The sequence below is a fragment of the Microtus pennsylvanicus genome, chromosome 16 (assembly GCF_037038515.1).
Source record: "Microtus pennsylvanicus isolate mMicPen1 chromosome 16, mMicPen1.hap1, whole genome shotgun sequence".
Classification (NCBI taxonomy): domain Eukaryota; kingdom Metazoa; phylum Chordata; class Mammalia; order Rodentia; family Cricetidae; genus Microtus; species Microtus pennsylvanicus.
The window spans coordinates 47205239-47223052 of NC_134594.1; the positions used below are offsets into that span (position 1 = coordinate 47205239).

The following is a 17814-nucleotide window of genomic DNA, read 5'->3' on the forward strand; positions in this document are numbered from 1 at the left end:
CTTCTCATTTCTAGTCCTTTCTTCCAGGCTGAATGTACGGTTTAGGCTTCATTAGAAGAAAGTGCTTCACCTGGACCTGTGGGCAGAGTTACAGAGGGGCCTGTTGGTCTGCTCTTTGTAGACAAGCTTTTGGAGAACTGCCTTTGCCTGGGGCTGCGTCTAGAATCTGTGAGGGCCTCTGTCCTGAGGGTATAGGGGAAGCCAGCAGGCCTTCTCCCGATCTAGATGAGGTGAAGATACGTCCTCTAAGATCTCAGGGAGTCTGGACACCTGTCCAGTCACCGTCTCTCATTTCTGGACAGTATTGCCCACAGATGTCTTCTTCCAGGGACTGGAGACCCCCACTCTGTCAGAAAGGCTCCTTTCTGGCTCACAGAGCTGTTTCTTGGCAGTCCCTAGCCAGTCACCTCAGGAAACCCTGGGGTACGCATTTTTGTACCCATCTATGAGTGTGTGCAGTGCTGACTCTGGGGTCCAGGCCCTAGCCATCTCCACAACCCCAACCGAAATCTGAACTCAACCCCTGGAGCCTCCCTGTGCACTCACCGCAGAAGCCTCAGGCTAGAGCATCATTTCCCATCCCTCCACCGAGGCAGAACCCCAGCCCAGCCACCTTTGCTCATCAGGGCTTCAGAACCACCCCCCCCCAAATGTGCCAACTTGCTGCCTCCCCTCTGCACCCATCCAGTGAGTTCCTCCGAGTCTTCTGACCCTTCCATTCCTTCTAACCCCTATGCAGCTGCTACTGTGTGTAGCCTCACCTCCATCTCTCTGCTTACTGTGTCCTGGCTTCGAACTTCACATTCCAGAAACATCCGAGGGCTACGCTGCTGAGAGCATCTTCATCCATTACCTTCTTTACCTTCTTGACAGATTCAACCCTCACATAACAGACCTCCCCCCCCCCGCCCCCAGACTTTCTCTGTGCAACCCTGGCTGTCCTCAAACTCAGAGATCCGCCTGCCTCTGCCTCCTGGGCATGCGCCATCATCACCTGGCTGTCTTTCATTTTAAGGCCTCTCCTTGCACTATGCAGCCCTGTCCCCCCCCCCCTGCATCCCAGGGATTCCCGCAAAGCCCCTGAAGTCTGCGTCAACACATGTCCCACCTGGCGCTGATGCTCAGTGCCTGAGAACACAGAGACGGGGAAAAGAAAGTCTGGATTTAGGTCAGGACTTTTCCTAGTTGTACCTGCAGGCAGAGGCAGACCTGGGATAAAGCTAGAGATGCCAGCCTCCGGGGACGCCCCCCAGCGCCACACTTTAGCCTTCCTGGCCCTGCTCTAGGCCCCGCTGGCCTTGTAGCTTGTGTTCTGTTTTTCCTAGTTCAAGAGTACTCCCTCATCCAGCTGCTGCACAGCTGTGGGTGGGGAAAGCACTGGGCTGACCCTAGAAGGCTCACAGTCCAGGAGGGGAGGCAGGCCATGGAATAGTCTCTCGAATCACCGCTGTTTATCAACCATTACATGGCTTGAGGGGACCTGTGGCTCTCAGACTAAGGGCCAAGCAATTAAAACATGCACCCTGCACTAGAGCCAAACAATGGCCCTTGTTCAGCAAGCCCTTTCTTTGCCTGCCTGTGCCACCCCAGCTGTGCAGCTGCTTCAGCTGGCCACTGGACCCCAGGGTGCCTGGCAGTACTTGGTGACAATGACTGTATCTCTACTCAATGACGATCTCCCTTTGCAGGTACTACTGGGAGAAGAGTGTGGAATGTTCATTGTGGCCCTGTGTGTCATGGTGTGGTCTGGAAGAAACACAGATGCCTAGTTGTAGGAGGAAGAGGAAGAACAATGGGACTCTGTGTCAGGAAGAGTTAACAGGCAGATGTACACACAGCAAGTAGAAAGATTATAGACACACGCCAATGATGGGGCAGAGTGGGGTCTGTAGCACTCACGCGGTTTTATGGAAATTTCCTGGGGTTCCTTTTTTGTACAGACTCTCTAGGTTGTCTAGGCTGCCCTTAAACTTGTGATCCTCCTGCCTCTGCCTCTCAAGTGCTGGAATCACAGGAATGTGCTACCATGCCTGACTCACCTACCTAAAATAAAGAACACCCCAAACTGTGTTGTTACATTATTTTTAAGGCTCTTATCTTTTTGGAGCCACAGAGATGCACGCACACTCTGTAAGCACACACGTATCTAAGAACAGGTATCAGGTACATTATAATTGATGCCTGCTGGGTGAGGATGGGAGTGGAGATGAAGGGTAGAGGGCAAAAATGCCGCACTACTCGCTTGAAAGGGCTTTGCACAACCTGGTCCTAATTGTACACCACAGTCAGCGTCTTCCCCTGCTGCCATGGTATCACACAAAACAAGGGCACATAACTCTGCCAGTCAGCCTGAAACACCCGAGCTTCTCAGGGCGTGGGAATGCTACTCTCTTTTTAGAGGTCTTGGGGATGACCTCACTCAACTCCCCGTGTGAGGGCTCAGCATCTTGAAGCAGCTCCAGTCATAGGACTTCAGAGCAACGAGAGGACAAGGGGCTTTCTCCAGCCCTCTGCGCTCCTTCCTGCCCCAGGCTCTGTCAGGCTCTGTCTTCCAACTGCCCAAGCCAGCCTTCCCTTGTGTTTGTTTGAAGGGCTTGGCTGTGTTTGTCTTAACACAGGGGCGCCCAGTCTGAAGCAAAGCCTTGTGCTGTTGTGCAGCTCAAGGGGAAGGTCTCCTAATGAGTGGGGAGGCTCTGTCCTGCTCTATCAGCGATGTGGAGTGTTTTTCTCTTTCCAGGACAACGGCCTCAAAGCTCAGATGAGGTCACCTTCTCTGGACAGGTGAGAGCAAAACCCAGGCTCCAGTGGGAGGGATCCTGGTTGGAGAATATGACGTCACCGCGGCACCGAGACACCAGAAGGGATTGAAGGGACCGGCTTTCCCACAGCCTGTTCGGTATTCACTGGCTCTATCTGCGGCAGATCCAGACCCCTTGCCCTGTGTGGGCACACCGTGCTGATGTCAACAGCTTTCTGGGATGCAGGTCCATAAAGCTGCTGGCAGAAGAATCGCATAGGCATCAGCGTGGGCCCTGGTCAAGGTTTATGATTGTCACTTGGAGGTGGAACAATACGTCCTCAGAGAAGCCGCTTTCAAAATGATTTCTATCCAGCATGCCCCCCAACCCCCAAGAATCACTTGTTATTATATTATTATATTATTCTTGTTGTTGGTAAGTCACACTGTGGATACATGGGGGAAATTGGACATATCGAAAGAGCAAGTTTTCAGAACCTGTACACACCCATGGAATCAGCATGGAACATCCCCAGACCACAGAAGTCCCTTCACACCTGTCCTTTTCTCAGGACTACTTACCGTCCAAAAGGCAGCCATGCCTCGAACACCTCAGATGGGAAGCATTTGTGTGTGTGTGTGTGTGTGTGTGTGTGTGTGTCTGTATGCATGCACACGAAGGACAGAAGCCAGCATCCGACGCCTTCCTGGGTCCCATCCATCTGACTTTGGGGGGCAGGGTCTCTCACAGAATCTCAGCTCGTCAACTGGCTACACCGACCGGCCAGTCTGCTCAGGGATCTACCTGTCTCTGTTTGCCCAGCACTGAGAATATCGGCCTGCATTATCTCATGGCTGCTGGGGATATGAACTCAGATCCTCACACTTGCTCATCAAGTGCTTTGTCCAATGAGCCATCTCCACGGCCACCCCTTACCTCAGTCTTGACTTTATCAGTATCAGGTCAGAGACGTCGGCAGCGAAGAAAGCCTGCACCGACCGACTCAGTAGTCGCCTGCTGGATTTGGGGACGCAGCTAGCACCAGTTTGAGCATGCATCCTTTCGAAGTCCTTTGCTGACATGAGTAAGATAGATATGGCCAGCCAGGGATGCAGTTGTCTGGGGTGGGGGCCCTCTGGAGAAGGTCGGTTTAGCACCCAGCAGAATGAAACAGAAACAAACCAGCAATCTTCCTCCCACGGGCTGTCTGTCTTCAAGTTAGAGCTACGGCAAAGTATCATTCCCAGTCAACTCTTGGGAAGAACACAGCTCAGTTCTAATATGCACACATCACTCAAGATCAAAGCCCCCTTGAAATAAGCTTCCTTGTCCCCACTGCCCTCGATGGGAGATAGACAAGGGACCAGCCATATTCCCACCCTGGGGACTGCTGAGGCTTGCAGGGAAATAAGTGACCGGCTTAGACGATGAGTTGACAGGAATCCACCATCATTCAAGCACTCGTCAGGGGCTGAAGGCTTTGCTGAGCACCCTGGACTTATGGGGGGGGGGGCGGGAGTCTGCATGGATGGGACAGAATGATGCAGGCTTGAGACATAGACTTCCTGCGCACACTGGAGCCTCTGGAGGAAGAGCCTCAATGGTGTGGACTCTGAACGTTAAAGATGGGCTGCTGGAAACCCATCCCTGTGGGTAGCCATGCACGAGAAATGGGTTTGTTGCGTGCACGTTGCTCCTAGACTTCCGATTCTGGAAACTCTCTGGAAGAAGATGACAAGCCAGAGTCCCTTCGTGAAAAAGAGTGGCCTAAGCGATTTTACTCCCACTGATTTTCTTCAGGGTGTCCTCGTCAGAGCGCTGAGCCACGGCCAGTCACCAAGCACTCAGGAAGTAGCCATGGGACAGGTTTTCCTCAGAGCCAACTCACCATTTGCTCAGCAGTGTCTTGGGCTCCAGAGTGTCTCCAATTTTATCAACTGTCTCAAAAGGTAGACACCACATTTCCTATTTGACATCGGAGATACTTAGGTAACCCAGGGAGTAAACAGTCACGTTGGGATTTGACCAGGTCCACACGGCTCCAGTGCCCGCATTCTCCACAGAGAAGGTCAGCACCAAGACTGGTATGGGGTGGGAGGTGGGGTGGGGGAATCTTTGCACCTTCTAGTGAAAGTCCTCAGGGTAGCATAAACCGTGAAGTGAAGAAGGCAGGCTCAATATCTCTAACAGTCTTACAGGAGTGGTCCATCCATAGCACCCAAGGGGGAAGGAACTTGGTGATCCCTGAACCCTACCTTCATTGGAGAATAAAAAAAACGCGTTTAAAGAAGATAAGCAATTGGCCCAGCCCTAACTAGTATAAAATGAAGGCGGTATCTCATGAGTCCTTACCAAGTCTCTCTCTCTCTCTCTCTCTCTCTCTCTCTCTCTCTCTCTCTCTCTCTCTCTCCCTCTCTCCCTCTCTCCCTCTCTCTCTCGTCCTCCTTGCAGCAGGGCAGGCAGGTTTGATGTAGGCAGAAGACACCCCACAGTAGAACCAAGAGAAAGCCAGTGACCCTCGAATGACTTGCAGGCCTCAGAGACGAGGTCTTTGCACTCCTCACCATCCTAGTGAACTTGCTGACTTTGAGAGTGAGCTCTGGACACACTTTGTTCTTTTGGATTTTTCCTGGCACCAACACCGTGCTCACTGCTATGTAGAGGGTTCCTTATAGATGTTGGGCAAACATTGCCCAGGAGAGTGGGACTTCAGGAGAGCAGGATAGAAGTCAATCTCCTGAAGACTTTGGCCTCTCGGATGAGATCATGGGCTTTAGAGGCAGAAGCATTTTATAGATCCAATAAATGCAACACAACCTGGCTATTATGCACTGTCAAGTGTCGTGATACTCTGCCTTGAATTCTCCACTGGAGGAGGAAGCGAAATGAAAACCCGTTTCAGGTCAGCGACCTACCCAAGGTCTCCGCCGATAGGAACAGCATCAAGGATCAGTCATGGGGCCTGCTGGCCTCTCTGCCTGCCACATGGAGGTCTTGCAAAACTCTTCCATTCCGCCGGTGTAGCTGAAGCCAGCCTGTCTCCCTCATCCCCCGGTGGGGGTGCTGCCTCCATGGAGATATCATATCAGTGCTCTGACCGGGACTAAAGACAAACAATCCTGCTGTAAGAGAACCACGCGCTGTGGAGCTGCCCCGAGGATGGGCATCCGTGGTTCCCAAGCAGAGAAACTCAGCACGGTTGACCAAGGTCGTACAGCTACTAAATGACCATGCTGACAGGAGCCAAATAATGGCAGTGTCTTCTCAACACATTTAACAACGCAGCTGTCCTTCCCCGGATGTGTCCCTTGCACAGAAAAAATGGTCTTCAGGTACTTCAAGATCAAGTCAGTTATTGAGTCAACGACAGTCCTTCCACAGGGCTGGGACATTCCAATAGAAGGGGCACAGAGGCCTCTCTCCTAGGGAGGGGGACATGTAACTGTGGCGTTAGCTTGAAGGGTTCTCATCTTCGGATTGACATGCAATGAGATGATTCTACCACCCGGTTCTTCTAGCTCTTCAGTTTAAATGATCTCCGTGGCCTCAGCTGTGTATCCTCAGGCACAATGGTCAGGACTTGACTGTCTGTCATTCTCTGTCCCTCCCAACCTTGTGAGTGTCCTTCCCGGAAGCTGTGTCCCCAGGCGGAAGACAGTGCCCCCAGATAGACAGGCTGGCCTTACTCTGGTACTATGGCTGCATGAAGGTGGCCCAAAGAAGTGCTTTGGTGGCCACGTGGCTCACAGAATTCCTCTGTGGACAAGTGGAATTTCCCACTCAGTGGCTGGGACAGCGCATGTGTTGATGAGTATCTGCAAAGTCATACATTTTGGGGGAGTACGCCATAGCCAGAGTTCAATGTGAGAAAAGCAGGGGCTTGGGAAAGTGCTATGAGCAATCAGGCCCGATAGCCAGTTGCCTGCCTAGCAACTCCAACTTCTATTGTATTCCAGCGATCTCTGGAGTGGGAGGTCCTGTGGGGGCGGGAAGGCGGTTCAGCTGTCTGTCTCTCAGCAGAGTGAAGAAGCCTGCCCTGCAGGCAGCCCACTGCCTTCCTTTCCTCCCCGGAGATGAATCAGCTGCTGGGGAACACTTAGGCCTTGGGAAACAAGGAGATAGCTTTGACCGGTGAGCCACAGCTGAATGGAGGTACTGTTCTTGCTGGAGCAGTTTCCAAAGCAGCCCCATCATTTTCCTCCAAAGCGCTCAATCGTGTGTCTCTAGGGTGACCCCCATATGATCGATCACTGTCCCCGAAAGTGGGAAGACTGTCTGCCTGTGGGCAGCCTTCTCAGACCAGCAGGATACCACGTACAGTGGGGGTGGGGTGATGCCAGGTGAGATACCACGTGTGGCAGATTTGGGACGAGGCGGGTCTATGCTTCTGTTTCGGGCCGAGGGTTGCCTCCACATCCACCTTCTCACACACTGACTGGCTGCAGAGAACACACGAAGCCTACCCAGGATGCAAAGTCAGCACCCGGGAGAGCTGTGCCCACCCTTGTCCTGTGTAGTGAGGTCAGCATCCCCAGGGATGCCCCATGAGGGAGAAACCCCTGCTGGAAGCCAAACTCCCATAGAATCCAGTTGAAGTGGTCCTCACAAGGGCTCGGGATGCTTCAGCATGGGAAGCCAGGCAATAAAGACCGTCTTACTGTGGGCACCCAGGCGATGCTTGGCCAGGTTCAGCGTGTGTGAGCAGTGCCGCTTCCTGTGCAGAAAGCTCCGATCTTTCTAAAGGCACCACTGCCAGCGGGAGCGAAGCGTCCCTTCCTGGGCTCCCTGGAATTGTCCTCAAGGAAGCTCTAACCCTGCCTGACTGAAAACTCCAGAGTCAAAGGCGTGCACACAGTTTGCTTGGGCAGTGAGGCACTGGCAGTGTCCAGCCAGGTTTTCCGAGGGACCAGCTGATCCGTTCACCTCCTCGTCTTGGAGGTGAGGCCCCCAGATCATTCAGACCAAAGCGGAGAGCCAGTGAGCCTTCTGCCTGCCCCAGTGGGAGGATGAGTAAGGGAGCCACTAGGAAGTTGCTTAAAAGTTAAAATGGGGAGCTCTTTGGGAAGATCCTGACTCAGCCGGTCTGGGGTGGACCAGGAATCACTGACCCCTAATGTCTGTTACTCAAGGAGGCTTCCACACAACTGCTGGGTGCCCAGATGCCATTGGTTTGAAAGGCTCCGAGGAGAGCTCACCATCTGCATGGAACATCCTGTCTGTCACCCAGGCCGCCTACTTGCCTAGTGACCAGCGGACAGCACTGGCGACCTTCCCATCCTGTCTGCCAGCCAGGCCGCCTACTTGCCTAGTGACCAGCGGACAGCACTGGCGACCTTCCCATCCTGTCTGTCAGTCAGGCCGCCTACTTGCCTAGTGACCAGCGGACAGCACTGGCGACCTTCCCATCATGCTTGTCACCTCCTTGAGGGTGTCCAGGGAGCACACAGCTAAATCTAAAAAACAGGCAGCAATCTCCTTATCGGGAGACCAGTGTGTCAAGCACAGGCAAGAGGAAGTCACGGATGGAGAAACAGTCTGTGTTTCCTGGGGCTGGCCTGGAGACAGCTGCACTTCTGTCTGCCCTTGCCTTTGCCCGGAGGGTCTGATTTTGAGTGGGGGAAGTTAGCTCACTGGTTACTCGCTCCCTCGGGCCACAGTGTCTTAGCCTCTACTTGCTATTCGGAAACAGGGGACACTCCTGACACCCATGGAATACTGTACTTTGCCCCAGAAAATGCTGCTCTAAGTGGGGTTCTCTTTTATGGTGGTGTCATAGCCACAGCCCTCCTAGAGATGGTATCATAGTCCATGCAGGTTGCTATAACAAAATAGCACACGCCAAAAAATATAAGGAACGGAAATTTACTTCTCATGGTTCTAGAGGCTGCAAAGACCAAGACCAGGAACCTGCTTCCTGGTGCACAATGGTGCTTGCTCACCAGGGCACTGGGGCCTCACATGGTGAAAAGTTCAGGAACCTGCTTCCTGGTGCACAATGGTGCTTGCTCCCCAGGGCACTGGGTCCTCACATGGTGAAAAGTTCCAGAATAAGTACACTAACCAAGCCAGGCGGTGGTGGCGCATGCCTTTAATCCCAGCACTCAGGAGGCAGAGGTAGGTGGATCTCTGTGAGTTCGAGGCCAGCCTGGTCTACAAGAGCTAGTTCCAGGACAGGCTCCAAAGCTACAGAGAAGCCCTGTCTCAAAAAACAAACAGCAATAACAACCACAAAAATAACTACACAAACCGTGTTGACACCCTCACACAAAGCACTTCCTGAGACCCTGGCTCCTAATATGCCACCTTGGCTTTAGTGGGGACAGAAGCATTCAGACCATACTGAACTTGGAAAACTGTTTCTGGGGTGAGATATGATTACTGAGAGAAAGTGCATCCCTAATTCCCCAAACCAAACCCAGATAAACTTGAAGAATACCCTCTGTTCCCATGTTAGATACTGTCTGCGTGATCTGGCCCTCGGAGGTGCCCGAGACAGCCGGGGGCAAAGCCTGGGATTAGATTCCGGTAATCCCTACAAGAATCCAGCAATGGGGGCTTCAAGCAAATTTCCTCATTGGAAAGTCTAGTGCCTTCACCCCATAGGCTGGTGGCCACAATGCCAGATTCCTCGACAGTACAGACATAGGTCTGGGCATGAACAGACTGGCTATGAAGACCACGATGCTCTGTGGGTACAGTCAGTTTTCCCACCAAACAGAACTCTGGACTGCAAGACAAAAAACCGCCGCTGTTGACTAACTCTTGTCCTCACTTAGGTGGGCCAGTGAGGCATAGCGTATGCCAACCGGAAGACATGTGGGGGTGACCAAGCCTGGTAGCTCGGGGTTAGGTGCTCAGTCATACCTTGTAGTCACTCTGAGCTACACATCCTTCCCATGTGGACAGTAAGTACGGTGACTCTAGACCACTATACTCACAGTCCAAATCACTGTAAGAAGCATTTGCCAAATGATGCAATGCCCAGCACTTATGTTTTATGTTTGATATTTATACTTGTGGATACTTCCACCCCAAAAAAACAAACAAACCAAAAACCTTATTGCTTTAAGCAGAAATTGACTATAATTAAAAGTATAATGAAAAACTAAGAATGAAGTTTCATGGCAAATTTTCTAAATTTACAAATTGGAACCCTTGCCGGAGGGCCAGGCGTGGGGAAGGACACTGCACACTTGGAAGGAAGTGTTCACAAACTTGTGTGCTGCAGAAGGGCTTCCGTGGAAGTGTCCCAGGTCTCTCACCTGAGCACGTGGATGTGCAGAATCAGATACTGATACCCAGGGACATTCCTCCAGCCTGCTCTCCGGCAGAGCAGCTAAGACTGGAGTGTGACATAAACCTGAGGTATGAGGTGCTGCCTACCCACAATGCTCCTTTCTTTTCCAAATATGCACCCACAGCGCGTTTGTTTCAAATTCAACATCTCCCTCCCTCCCTTCGCTCATTCCTGAACCAGACACAGAAAGGAGCCGTGATTTCCCAATGGGTGTCCCAATTCCAAGAGGACACACGGGGACAGATCTGGACTTGCCAGCCCCATGGAGAGCACACAAAGCTTGGCTCTGCCGAGAATGAAAGCCCCAAGAAGCCACAAGTGTTTCAGGGACGGCTTGTGGGTCTAACCCTGTGCCTGGATCCCTCTAGGACTGCATCAAAGCCTACCCCTAAGGCCTCAGCTCTGTTTGTGGTATGGAGCCCTACATGACACACCATTGAGCCTTATTCTGACTTCTGAACCTTCAGAGGCCAAGACTGCCATATCCAGCCCCCTTCTTTCTGCACCTTCTTTCTCACCTCTTCTGGGACAGAAATTAAACATCCTGGCAGGATAGCTTAGACACATTTACAAAGGCAGCTGAGATCAACACACAACTCCTATAAACCACTTTATTAAACTACCTGTTCCGTAAAACACATAGAAATGAACCTCCTAAATACATTCAGTTCATCCTCAGCAAACAAGTGTAGAAACGTATTCACATTTTCCCGCTGCGTGGATTGTTCTTCGAAACACGCTGTACAGAAACACAGATGTGCACAGAGCTGGGGACACCACACTGTCTCAAGGCACCCAGCCATTGCCCACTGACAGCACCATTCTGGCAGGCTTCTCTGGAGCAGCCCTTGAGCCCCAGCCTCTGCTCAGGATACTAGAAGCTGCTCCAGGGACAGACACCAGTCCAGGACCACTGAGATGGTAGGTCACTGGAGACCAGCACGGAGGCTGTGTCTCATTCCTGTGGACCGGGAGGCAGACACTTAAGAATAGGAGATGGCTTGCAACACGGTGTTGGGGTGCAGCAAGGCTCAGGCCCTCCTCGTACACTGTCCACAGATCCAGAAGCATATGACTTCATTCTTCCAATTCCCACCCACCCACAGGTCTTGCGTTTGAGACAATTTTATCTACCTGGCCCTAGTGCAGTGGTTCTCAACCTTCCCAACGCTGTGACCCTTTAATACAGTTCCTCCTGTTGTGGTGACCCCAACCGTAAAATTATCTTCAGTGCTACTTCATAACTGTAATTTTGTTACTGTTATTAATTGTAATACAACTATCTGATATATGACCCTGTGGGGTAGCAACCCACAGGCTGACAATCTCTTTTTCAGGCTTATCCTGGCAGTCCAGACATACCTCCTTGGGGCTGTTTTCCTTCCTTCCTTCCTTCCTTCCTTCCTTCCTTCCTTCCTTCCTTCCTTCCTTATTCTTTTCTCCTTTCTTCTCTTTTCTTTATTTCTTCCTCTCTCTCTCTCCCTCTTCTTTCTTTTTCTTCTTTCTTTTCTCTTTTCTTTCTTCTTTCTTTCTTTCTTTCTTTCTTTCTTTCTTTCTTTCTTTCTTTCTTCAACAAGTGATGGTGACTGGAACCTTGCTTCTGCCACTGTTCACTACCTCAGCTCAGGTGCAGCAACTCGGTTTCCAGCCAAAAGAGGAACGGCAACAACTCACCAAAGGGAGACCATAGCTCCATCCGCAGTCACTGCACAGCCAGTCCCCACCAGTGTCTGATCCAGAGAGGTTTCTCTAAGACAAGAGGGTGGGGCTTTAGAAAATCAAGAGTTTCAAGTATACTTTCTATTTCCCAGGCTTAATGAAGATGTACTGTAAAAATAAAACTTAAAGTGTGTGTGGAGGGGCACTGAGGCTGAGGAGATGAATTAACAGTTAAGAGCACTGGCTGCTCTTCCAGAGAACCTGGCTTCAATTCCCAGCACCCACATGGCGGTTCGCACCTGTCTGTGACTCCAGTTCTAGGGGATGACATCCTCATACAGACACATATGCAGGCAAAACACCAATGCACATAAAATACACATAAAGTAAAAATTTAGATTAAAGACAAAAACATAATGAAAGGAACTTGGGCAATAGCCAAGCTCATTCTTACAGGATGCCTGATCTCTGGTATACATTTTCCTGATGTTAAAATTTCTGAAATCAGGTTTTCTTGGGGACAGAAGTCTGTTTCAAATAAACAAACCAACCTTGGTTTGGGTTTTTTTAGAACTTAAAAAGCACTGTGCCATGGAAGAGAAGCTGCCACCGGGAAGCTATCCCGGGAGCTGGGTATGGTGCTTTGAACCCACTGACCCAGCACTCAGGAGGCTGAGGCAGGAGGATTCCCTAGACTACACAGAGGCTAACCTAGACTACACAGTGAAATCCCATCGGAAAAAGCAAAATAAAATAATAGGGGTAGGAGGGAAGAAACTGAGGTTTCAGGAGAGAAGGAAGCCTGGCCCACAGAAAAGGTCATTTCTTTCTCCACCCAGAGTGACAGAAGAGAGTGACCATCACTCAATTGCACAAATGGGAAGGTAAACCGGAAAGACATACTCAGCTGAGCAGATCCTTCTGTCTTCCCACTAAAGCATGACACAGATTGTGGAAAACCCTGCACCTTATATGGCTGACCCCATCTTCAGGGCAGACTACAGTCATGGGCTCCCCCATGAGTCTTGCACCCTGGGGGTCTCCTGAACTCATGGTAGCCTCAGAATTCTACCCACACTAGTCTGACATCCTACTCACATAAAATCCTCACCCAGAATCATTTGAGGAGAACCCAAGCAAGCCATAAAGTCCCTGAGAAGACAGACCCAATCTTACAAACACCCAAGAGCTTCTGAGAGGCCACTGTGGGCTAGGGATGGGTGTGTCTGTGTGCAGATGGAGCCCAGAGGCTGGGGTATGGGGGTAAGAAGGTACAAACATCTTCATAGTAAGGATAATACCCCCTCCCCAGGGAGGCATTTCACTCTGAAAAAGGAACCAACTAAAACATCATTTTATTTTTATAATATTAAAAAATAAGTCTTTGATATATAAAAACTGGCCAGAATTTTTTTTTACTTGTTACATAAGAATTGTCCTCTTACATGTCCAGACTATCACCGGATATTTGTCTCGGGTAGGAGTTAGGGTTAGGGTCCTGAGTATGAATGAAAGGAGGTGCTGGGGTCTGGGAAAGCACTCTGCAGAATAGAATACTCTCAGCCTCCATTTCGTAGAAGTCTGTACAGCAGGCTACAGATCTCCATGTACCTTTCCTGACGTGACCTGTGAGTCGCTTGGTGTGTAACAAGACATTAAAGACTGGCCTCTCGTGACCTCACCCCAGCAGCCGGTCCTGGCAGGTAAAATCCCAGAAGGCAGAGATGTAGACAGGCCCCATCACTTCTGCAGGGGACGGAGGATACTCCCTAGGGTGGCCCGCCCTGAGTCCTTCAGTCTGAGAGAGGATCTTTCCCCTGTCCCTCTGCCCTTCAATGGGGTTTCTGCGTTGGCACTTGAACCCCCAGAAGATTCAGGACACTTCTTAGAGGTCCTGGCGCTGCTGGCCCTCTTCAAAGTGCCACTGTCCTTGGAGGCAGAATCCTCGGGGCCACCTTTGACCCTAAGCTGCCGCTGGGAAACTGTCCTGGTGATGCCGGTGGCTCTGGACGCAGGTGGAGCATCCGGTCGCATACACCGGGATGAGGAGGCTACGGTATTTCGAGCGAAGCTTGGGACAGGAGGAAGGGTTCTAGAGACACCTGAAGCCTGAGGCGCTTTGGGCTCTTCCTTGGGGCTTTCAGAGTCTTGTGAGTTGGGGCTGTTGACCTTGTTTTCTTCGGGTTTCTGTCTGGGGATATTTCTGAGGGGCTTGGCGCTGGGCTTCCTGAACGAGGCCCTGGGCTGTCCCAAGGCCTCCTTCCCTGGCCGCCCACTCATACTGCCACTTGAGCGGGGCAACCTGGGCTCCTCTGCCCCAGGCCCACTCACGTGGGGCCTCCTGGGTGAAGTGTCAGAGGTCCCCCGTACTGAGCTCCTTCGTGATAGCAGTGTGTCTGTGCTGCTGGGTGTCTCCCGAGGAGAAGCCTTGGATGTCGGCTCCGGACGCTTCCAGGGCCCTGCTCCCCTGCTGGACTTGGAGATGGGCACCACTTTGCGCATGTGCTCATTCTCAGAGGAGTTCAAGGTTCTCACGGGCTTGGGTGCCGCCCCTTGGCTGCGCCGGGCGCTGATTGGCTTTGAGGCCCCCGGGGATGGCTCTTTGAGGGAATTTCTCTTTAGTGCCGTGATATCCTTTCCTTTGTTGGGTCTGTCCTTCGGAAGGCCACCCTGGCAGCTGGGCTCACTCTTACTGGAGTAGGGAGCAGGTACCTCCCCAGGGGGACTGGAAGCAGGGTTGGAGGTCTGGCTGCTGCCTGCCTCTCCAGCCCCAGAGGACACTGAGGCAGCCCCTTCTCTCTCTTCCCCCTGCTCCTCTGCTGGTCTGGAGTCGGCTCCCTCTGAGCAGTCCAGAGTCAGTGAGCAGTCTGTGGTATCCGAGACATAGAGCGGAGGCCCAGGATCCTTACCATCGGTGTCAGTGACAACCACAGACACAAGAGCCTCACTGCTGGGTTCATTAGAGACAGCTCCATCATCCTCCCCAGCTGGGCTGAGACCCTCCTGGGGACCTGTGTCCCTGGGTGTGAGGCTGTCACCACCAGCTTCAAGGGACTGTGGGCTCTGATGCTCTGGAGACAGCAGCTCTGTGGGACAAAAGTCCTTTAGAGTCGGTCGGGATGCTTCTTCCAGGCCCTTGGGACTCTGGAGGTCAAACTGTGCCAACCCCGTGACCAATTCATGCTCCCTAATGCCCAGATCCAATGGTAAGAGAGGAGGGGTTTTTGTGGGACCCAAGCCCACAGGTTCACTGTTCCTTTTCCTGAGGATACTTGTCCTACCCCGTCCAGTCAGTGGGAAAGGGGCTGCTGGCTCCTCCAGCCGGGGTGTGGGAAGCTGACTTTGCCAAGCCAAGCGTGGGGTTTTCTCCTGCTTCTTTGAGGCCTGAGGTTCATGTGCAATGTTAGGGTCATGGTTCTGCTGTTCGCTGGGCTCCATCCAGGCGATGGTGGGTCGGACCTGTCTGGGACTGCTCCGGGGTAAGCTGTTGAATTTGTTGGGGTCCTCAGGACTGCCATTGGTACTCTCCAAGAAGGTCAGGAGCTCGCGGTCAGCAGAGATGCCCAGGGAGAGGCGAGAGCGGCGGGTGTTGGGGTGCCGGTAGGAGGGGCTGGTGGGCCTGGGCTTCAGAAAGGACGGCAGCTCTTCTGTGCCCTTCTTAGCTAGTGTCTCCACATCGTTCTCACTGCTGCTCCTGCCAAAGCCCCCGAGCTCCCCAGTCGTCCAGGAATGTCGCTTCCGCTCCAGCTCCTTCAGCCTCTGTAACTGTTTCCGCTCGTGTTCCTCCCGGTCACGGTTGTCCTAGGGGAGTGAAGAGAAGCCAGCATGAGACACAGAGAGCGGGGTGTGCGACACGAGGCCGAATCACCGACAACCCTGGGTCCCGCCCCACACAGACGCTGCCTTTTGCACGTGTGTGTATACATGGCAGGAAAACTTCCCAAAGCAATTTAAGGATGTGACAAAAGGGCATGGAAGACTTGGCTCCAACAACCTGCCTACAGTTCTTATTTGATCCCTCGGCCCAATGTCCAGCTTCTAGTACGGGCTATGATTGTATATATGCACACAGTCTCAATTCCAGCAAGGTCACGTAGGCAATTGTAGAGAGATGCTAACAGGGTGCACACAAAATTGCACAACCCAGTTGTGTGGCTCTATCCATACTCCTCTCTGAGTCAAGGCACACAGACCCACCAGCAGGACATTCTGTTTACCATTGATTTGGGTATATAAGCATATGCCAAAGACATTGAGAGACGCCTTTCACCATGTTCTCGGGGTGCTCCCTGGACCAAAATAAATGTACGAATATCAAAAATGCCCTGGTGGGTCTGCCAGCCACAGCCTGAAGCAGAAGGGATGGTTCTGTCCCTCGTGCCCAGGCCCATTCCCACAATCAGACAAGATAAACAGGTGTGCTTCACAAATCCTTCACCATTCCTCCTGTTGGAAAGCAACGGCTCTTCCACAATGACACAGAACCCAGACAGAGACACCAAAGTGTCCGTCACCTCTGTGTGGCCTCGTAGGCTACTGCCCTGACTATATCCAGGGGATTTGTTCCTGGTTCACCCTTGGATACAAATGTGAGGATGTTCAAGTTCCTTATGCAAAATGGAACAGAATTTGCACATAGCCTATGCATCTCCTCATATACGCCTTAAATCAACTCTAAATTACTTATAGCTAACCCGGTATAAGAGTTACATATGTATTGTTTATGGCATGGCAAAAAAAAAAAAAAGTCCCTAGCATTTAGCACAGATAGAATTTTAAAAGACTACTTTCAATTTGTGGTTGGCTGAATCTGCAGGCGTGGCTATGCAGAGACAGCTGTATTTGTGTTACAATTCACGAGTTTCTTTTGGGTCCTGAGGCCCACGCAATCATGCAGTTACGCGGACACCTCAACTCTGTTATTGTGAGCAGATTTTATTTGACAATACGTTTACTCTTCCAGTGGGTTTTCCTTTCCAAGTTCCTGTGGGGAGCTGCCTGGGGAGTCTTGGCTCCTTCTGCAGCTCTGCCCACAGCTCTCTAGGGTCCCCAAGCTTCCCGGCCTTCCCATTTTAAGCCTTCACATAGTGGGGGTGGCCCAGGCCCTAACTCTCCTGATAACTGGGCTGAGAGCATCCCACAGTGTCCTCTCACAGGCTGGCAGCATCCAGATGGAGTGAGAGCCTCAGAGGCGGTCAGTTTGGCTTCAGCCAAGCCCCATGGCCTCCCACAGCTGAGCTCACTGCTTGGAAAGCAGTGTGTTAACGTGGCTGCAGGCGCAGCTCCCTGGTCTCAGCTAGATGGAGAAGGGAGTGGATAAGGAACCCGAAGGAATTTTGGACTTGGAAGAAATGTGAACAGTTCCTCCAATAAATCCATGTATGGATAAGTCTGTATTCAAACAGCAATTGTGAGAGCCTCAAGTTGAACCCTTTGCCATAATCAAATGAAAGGCAGGTAATAAATAAAATCTGGTCGGCAGATGAACTGGGGCAGCCTCATTGGCTCCTCCGTGTCACCTGAGATACTGGATCTTGAGGTACTTTTATTTTTTTTTTTTTATCAACAGGTAAATGTTTCACTTATCACTCAACCTGGGAAGTTTTCTGGTTTTTGGATTCAACTAAGAGACCAGAGTCTGAATGGTTAAGGCAGCAGGCCCCCTCAATCTGGGAGACCTTCAAGGTTTTGCTCACTAAGGGCAGCACGGTCCTCATAGTGCCGATGCCAAAACAGTATGTGGTTTTGGAAATAGGCAAGAGGAAGGCCTCTCTGCTAGGTGACGCAAGCCTCCCTAGAGGTTGACACTTCCTCCTAGGGAGGGGCTGAGAAAAACAGTCAGGTGTACAGGAAACTTCTGAGACTCACCAACATGAGCTAGCAACATGCTTCTTGGGTATTCTGTATGCTGTACGATTAGCAAAGGCCACCGTGACAGACTCTTGATGCTACAGCAGAGCCACCTCCCCCTCATCCCTGCCAAGAACCTGCCATGACACCAAGCCAGATGGTCCTGAAATCAAAGAACTGATGACCATCGTTCTGCCATGGGCAGAGGACTGGGTCGGTAAGCAGAAAAATGAATATCTCAAGGACTGGAAGCAGGGTAGTGCCCACAGC

General features: G+C 51.7%; 2 protein-coding genes across 2 annotated transcripts in view; both read right to left on the minus strand.

The window, feature by feature from the left end:
* Trim2 (tripartite motif containing 2) overlaps positions 1-17814 on the minus strand; it is a 265724-nt gene that overhangs the window by 214845 nt on the left and 33065 nt on the right. The window lies entirely within an intron of this gene.
* Fhdc1 (FH2 domain containing 1) overlaps positions 13033-17814 on the minus strand; it is a 38152-nt gene continuing 33370 nt past the window's right edge. Inside the window, exon 12 of the mRNA XM_075950760.1 lies at positions 13033-15495. Coding sequence (XP_075806875.1) covers positions 13435-15495 — 2061 coding nt within the window. The 3' untranslated portion in view covers positions 13033-13434. The remainder of the gene's footprint in view (positions 15496-17814) is intronic.